This window comes from Pteropus vampyrus, unplaced genomic scaffold (genome assembly GCF_000151845.1).
Source record: "Pteropus vampyrus isolate Shadow unplaced genomic scaffold, Pvam_2.0 Scaffold172, whole genome shotgun sequence".
NCBI lineage: Eukaryota > Metazoa > Chordata > Mammalia > Chiroptera > Pteropodidae > Pteropus > Pteropus vampyrus.
In genome coordinates, this window is record NW_011888953.1 from 2464122 (window position 1) to 2470442 (window position 6321).

Consider the following 6321-nt stretch of genomic DNA (forward strand, 5'->3'; position numbering starts at 1 on the left):
TGATCTATCAAATAAATGCTTCGTGCTATTTAACCAATTCTCTACCACTGAAGTTCAGATTAATTCGAAGTTTTTGCAGTGATGAATAATGCTTAAACATGCAACGTATACAAATCTGATTCCTTAGAATAAATTCCTGTACGCTAAGAAAGGCACATTTTAAGGCATTTACTACATACTGCCAGATTACAGAAGGTTTGTAATGGTTTATATTCCCACCGACAACACAGAAAAGTATCGATTTTTCTGAACCTCACTATGTATTTTGTCTTTGTATTTTTTGCTATTAGTGTGTGTATTTACCTCAATACATACACATACATATATATATATATATTTTTTTTTTTAATTCCTTTAAGATGCAAGAAACAACAGTACATTTGAATGGGAATGACCTAAGGTCTACCTCTAAAATAAGATGAGCCAAAGAACAGAACATCTTTCTGACAAGATATATCTCCTAATTTTAGTAACAATGAAAAGGAATCCAAATGTTTCGTGCATCTTTGAGATTCCATTGAGAATTGTTATGCAAGTTATGCAAGTCGGGGAACTCATATGACTTATTACATCTGCACTAAGTTCCTTTAGGACTTTTGTTAGAGACTGATTCACCCACTATCAATTGAAGTTAAGTAATGCAGCGAACAATTGTGCTTCTAGAACATAGAAATCATGGTATGATTTTCATATTCACGAAGATGTATCTTTAATAAATAATAAAATGTTTTTAACTCCCACGCAATTAACATATGCCAACTGCTACTACAGCAGAAGAGTCTCAGGAGAATCATCTATAAAATCATGAGTGCTAATTATAATTTAGTTTTGGCTGAGATGGTCTATGGCAATGAATCATGAGTGCTAATTGTAATTTAGTTTTGGCTGAGATGGTCTATGGCAATGAATCACATAGTTCATTACCACTGTCTCACTCTTCTCTTAAAAATTTAAGCCATCATCCCAGGAAATATTTAATTGTTGTATTAGTTTGGCTTGAAATCCATGTTTCAAAATATTGTCTGTACCATCTCTGTTATCAAAGATTAAGAGAACGTAGTGGAAGAAACAAGGAGACTTGAGACCTAGGTTTTTAGTACCATTTGTTGCCACAGACTATCTGTGTCATTTGGGGCAAATAATTTTATACCTTGGGATCACAGTTCCCTCATTTGCAAAATAAAAAAATTGAGCCTCATATATAATGCCTATATTTTCTTCCATTGTTAATATTTTTTAACTCAACTTAGTGAGGTATAATTTGCATACAATAAAAATGCAAAGATTTTAAGCACATAGTTCCATGAGTTTTGACTGTTGTATCCGCCTGTGTAACCGCCTTCTCCAACATGATATAGAACAGTTCCACAACCTCAGAAAAATTCCCTCATGCCCTTTACAATCAATTCCCTACCACCTGAGGGGCAACCACTGACCAGATTTCTCTGATCATAACTTAGTTTCATCTGTTCTAGAATGTGATATAAATAGATCATACAGTATATATTCTTTTGTGTCTGACTTTTTTCACTCAGCATAATATTTTTGAAATTTACTTATGCTGTTGCATGTATCAGTAGTTTGTTTATTTTTATTGCTAACTAGTATTCTTTTGTGTGAATATACTACAATTTATCAATTCCCCTGTTGATGGACATTTGAATCATTTCCAATTTTAGGGAGTCCTGACCAAAGCTGCTATAAAAATCTTGTGCAGGCCTTTTTGTGGACTATTTTTTTCCCATTGATCTTGGGTAAATTTGTAAAAATGGAATTGCTGGTCATAGGGTAGATGTGTGCTTTCTTTGATAAGAAACTGCCAAACAGTTCAAAGTGGTTACACTCCCACCAGCAATGTATAAGAGTGTTCTAGTTGCTGCACATCTTCATCAACAGTTGATATGGATAGTATGTAAAGTTGCCATTCTAGTGGGTTAAAGTGGTATCTTATGGGCACTGCTAAAAAATGTATTACCTGTGGAAATTCTAAACTTTGTGATTTTGTGAAATAATGGTCATAAAACTCACATTTATTTTCTTCTGTTCTACAACAAAGGACAAAATGTTTCTGCGTGTGAAAGGAGTAGTTGATCTGGGAAGATTTGTGATGAGAAGTCGGGATGTTATGCTGACACCAACTTTCTTGGATGATTTAAAAGCTCTGCCAACTACCTATGAAAAGGGGGAATATTATGCATTTTTGGAAAACTATGGAACCCACTACAGTAGTTCTGGGTCTCTAGGAGGATTCTATGAACTAATATATATTTTGGATAAAGCTAACATGAAAGAGAAAGGTATACCTAGAAATAGAACTCTCACTTCTAATATTGTTTTAATCAACCACTATTCCTATTGCTAACCTCTTTCAATAGTTAAAGGCTTTAGAATAGAGTTTTGTAACCTGCTTTTTTGAGGATCCTCTCCCTGCCCTTCAGAATCTAAAACCTTATCAAACAGCAAATTGACTTTTACCTCAAACAAGATGACTTGGTCATACTCAGCAGAACTGCTGAGAAATGCACAAAATTCTTCAGTAATGCTACTTTTGATGAAATCCTATTTAAATGGTGAAAAAAGGTACAAGAGACATAATTTACATAACTTATTTTTTATTCAGTAGACTGATTCAGTTATATGTATGATGATTATCTTCCAAATTATTCTTCAGTATTAGCAGGAAAATACTGTTCTAAATGTTCTCTTAGGGAGAAAGCAATGTTAACACCATACAAGTCTAACATCTTAAAGCAAGGGTGGAAAATTAGTTTAACCTTGTATGATGACAATTCCAATCATATGGTGGTATTTTAATTGGGTCCACGTTGAGTAGGTTTCTGACCACAATTAAAGTGATGGAAAGAAGGCCATAGTTGATCATCAAGGTCTGCCATATGTATAGGTTTATGTGGTACATAATTGCCATTCTGGCCTGAAGCATTTATCTAAACCTTTTAAGAATAAAGTAGATGCAAGGGGATTATGTTAATAAGTTTTGAGTACTGATTTTATAATTATGGCAAGTTATAATATTTCTTAAAGAGGTGAAGGATGTCAGCATATCTCTTCTCTCTGCTCTCAAAGTTTTGGGGTATTATTCTTAGGAGAGGAAGTGTCATCCCAAACCAAATCACTTTCATGGCTCCTTCCCCATAGCTTCTGTTAGTGTCAAGTAAAGAATGAGATGCATCTATGATCTCAGAGCTGACACTGTCCCCATAGTTGGTAAACACCCTATGAATGAAATAAATATATGTGGCCAAAACCAGTTCCTTTTGATGCCTTGGTCTGGTCTTGAGCAGGTAGAGGCCTTGCCCAGGGGAGCAGAATATGAAATTGCTTGGCTTATACTGCCTCACAGGGCTATATCCTGCAAGTAGCATAACGAGGTCTCTGAGCCCTGTCTGGTAAGCTCTATTGATATAGCTATCACACAGGGAAGGGGCACAAAAGGACTGTGTCTTGAGTAACTTGAAAACCAGAAGAGAAAGGATCAGCTTGGGTGACCAAAACACAAGGAACCCATCGGGCTAAGAGTTCTTTGGTGAAAAATCTCCATGGGCTGAAATCTTTAATCTTGGGCAACTCAGAGCTACCAACTTAAATCTATTGACCTTCTGGCCTTAATAGACAAAGATCATTAGGTCAGTCCTGGTGTTTTTAAAGAGGAAGTCATCTTTCTCACTTCTCTAGTGGCAATATCTGAGGACAAAGCCATGTCTTCCACCTCAATTTGGGATGTCCAGACTCTGTCTGGACATGGAAACGTCCACAGGGTTGAAGCAGAGACTCTAAGGTCTTTGAGGTCACTTAGGTATTTTCATCTTCATCTTCAGAATCAGAGTCCTCATGCTTCTTAGGTTAAGGTTGGAAATCTAGTGTTCTGGATTTTAAGCATTGTCTTTCATTTTGATCCCCCTTCCTTTCCCATGGGAAATTTCACCTGATATTTCTCAAGTTCTCACTAATTGTGGGTGCATAAAATATATTTGTTGAATAAATGCCTAAATGCTCCCAGATCTCTACTTCTAAAACTGACCATAGAACCCTGGGATTAACTTCTCCCTTTCCTTTTTCATAAATCATGTTGGCTTCCAGGACAAACCACCATATATTTGTGTGGGGTGGGTGGGGGGAGGGAGAGAGAGAGATACCTGAAATGATAAATAAGAGCAAAAACTAACATGATCAATGAGGTGAGGCCTGGCAGTTTACTCTTAAAATAAAGGAATCATTCCCTTTTAAGTCATGTACTAGACAATAAATTATATGCTTTAGTAAATATTAGGATCTTTCTTCCTAATAACTAGAGCATTCACATACCACAATGAGTCAGCTTCCAAGACTGATTCACAGGACCAAACAGAGTTGTCTCATATATAAACCATCTGCTCAAAGCAAAGCACCAGCTACCTTAATGACAAACTGAGACTTCCAGAGAGGATCATGAGATGTTGGATAAATCCCATGAGCAAACTATGAAGTCAATACAGAGAAGTGCTTAATAGCCAGGCAGCTCTAGGTTTACATACTAATTTCACTAATTACTGAATACCATCAGCAGGTTACTTAACTGCTCTATAATTCGGTATCCTTATCTGTAAAATGAGAATAATAACAGAACTTGATGCAAGGATTAAATTAGTTAATGCATAATGCATACAAAATGCTTAGAATGGCATGCGGTAAGCATTTAATACATGTTAAACGTTATTGTCTCTCTTCTATGGTATTAGAGGTTTAGGACTTTACTGTAACCACCCTAGTCTGACCTATGTCCTTTTTAAACAAGGGGTAAATTTGTATGTCCTTTGCCATTAAGCTGGCAAGCAAAGTCAAAAGGAGGTCACTAGACTCTAATATGAGGACAAAGCAGGACAGATATGACCTTGCATTTGAATTCAATAATAATGTCTAGGAATCCAAGTAAGGATGCTCCTTAAAGATAGCAAAATTAAAATTTATTTATGATATTGATGACGTGATTTAATAATTTTCAACTATATACATTCAACAGATATTGAACTAAAAGACGTAAAGAAATGCCTCGGGTTTAATGTGGACTTATCTGTGAATTTTGGAGTTGAACTCAAAGGAGATATTGATAAAAATGATTGTTTAAAAAGGGGTGATGGTAAAACTGGTAAGTATGGTTACATTAAAAATAAAAGAAAGGTGGTGGTCAGTGAATACTGCCCTGTTGCTATGAGCTCTCTTTATTGTCTAGTTTCTCTTTATTTAAAAAAAGAAGCGTTTGAAAACTATTGTATCTTTCAGTGCTTTCCAAACCATTCTGAACACAAGTAACCCATAGACTATATCCATCCGTATCACTATTGTGCAGGTTTGTGTAGTGCTCACCTCAATCACACTATAGTCATTATAGATTTGTGTATTTATAATGGCAATAGTAGAAAGCAATGGTAGAAAAATATCTTGAGGAAAAGTTTTCTTTTCCCCTCTATTTTTAACAAAGCTTCTGAATGAGCAAGTGATGGTACCGTGTGTATCTATGGAAAAAGCAGAAAGGCAAAACATTTTTCTAACTCAACCTTCTACCTGACCTGAAATTTCTAATCCACCTTCAGCCAATTGGTCAAGGGGTACAAACTTCCAGTTATAAGATAAATAAGTACTGGGGGTGTAAGATATGATGTTACTGTACATAGTTAACAATGCTGTATGGTATATTTGAAAATTACTAAGAGAGTAGATCCTAAATGTTATCATCACAAGAAAAAAAATTTATGTAACTTTACAAAGTGATGTATATTAACTAAACTTATTATGGTAATTATTTTGCAGTATATATGTATGTCTACACATTAAGTTTATACAATGTCTGTCAATTATATCTCAATAAAACTGGAATAAAAAGAGAAATCCCTAATTTATCCTTAACATTAAATCAATATATAACCCTTTTAAAAATATTAGTATCTTGGTATAAATACTACTTCTGTTAATCTTTAGTAGATTTACAAGCATGAAGCTGTACTGGAATTCTCAATTTTTACTCTACTCATAAATACCTGAGAGCATTTTCAGAAATACAAATGCTGAGACACCTTTAAGGATAGTGGAGAAGCAGACAAGAGAAAAGCCTGATATTTTTTAAAGCATACCAACCACTAACATGTGGCCATGATTGAAAACTACTGATGAATTGAAAAGAAAACTGAACTTGCCATCAAATGTCATAATTTCAATATTTGGCCCTTAAGTTAACTAAGTAACCTTGGCGTTGTCGTGCTACCTCTCTGAGTCTCAGTTTTCTCATCCATAATAATGAAGAAGGATAAACAAAAATCATCTTAAAAT

At 34.9% G+C, this 6321-nt stretch overlaps 1 protein-coding gene across 1 annotated transcript in view; it reads left to right on the top strand.

Annotated features, from left to right (window-relative positions):
• Positions 1 to 6321, top strand: part of C9 (complement C9) — a 60750-nt gene that overhangs the window by 43540 nt on the left and 10889 nt on the right. Inside the window, exons 8-9 of the mRNA XM_023536913.1 lie at positions 2057 to 2297; positions 5018 to 5143. Of these exons, the coding sequence (XP_023392681.1) occupies positions 2057 to 2297; positions 5018 to 5143 (367 nt within the window). The remainder of the gene's footprint in view (positions 1 to 2056; positions 2298 to 5017; positions 5144 to 6321) is intronic.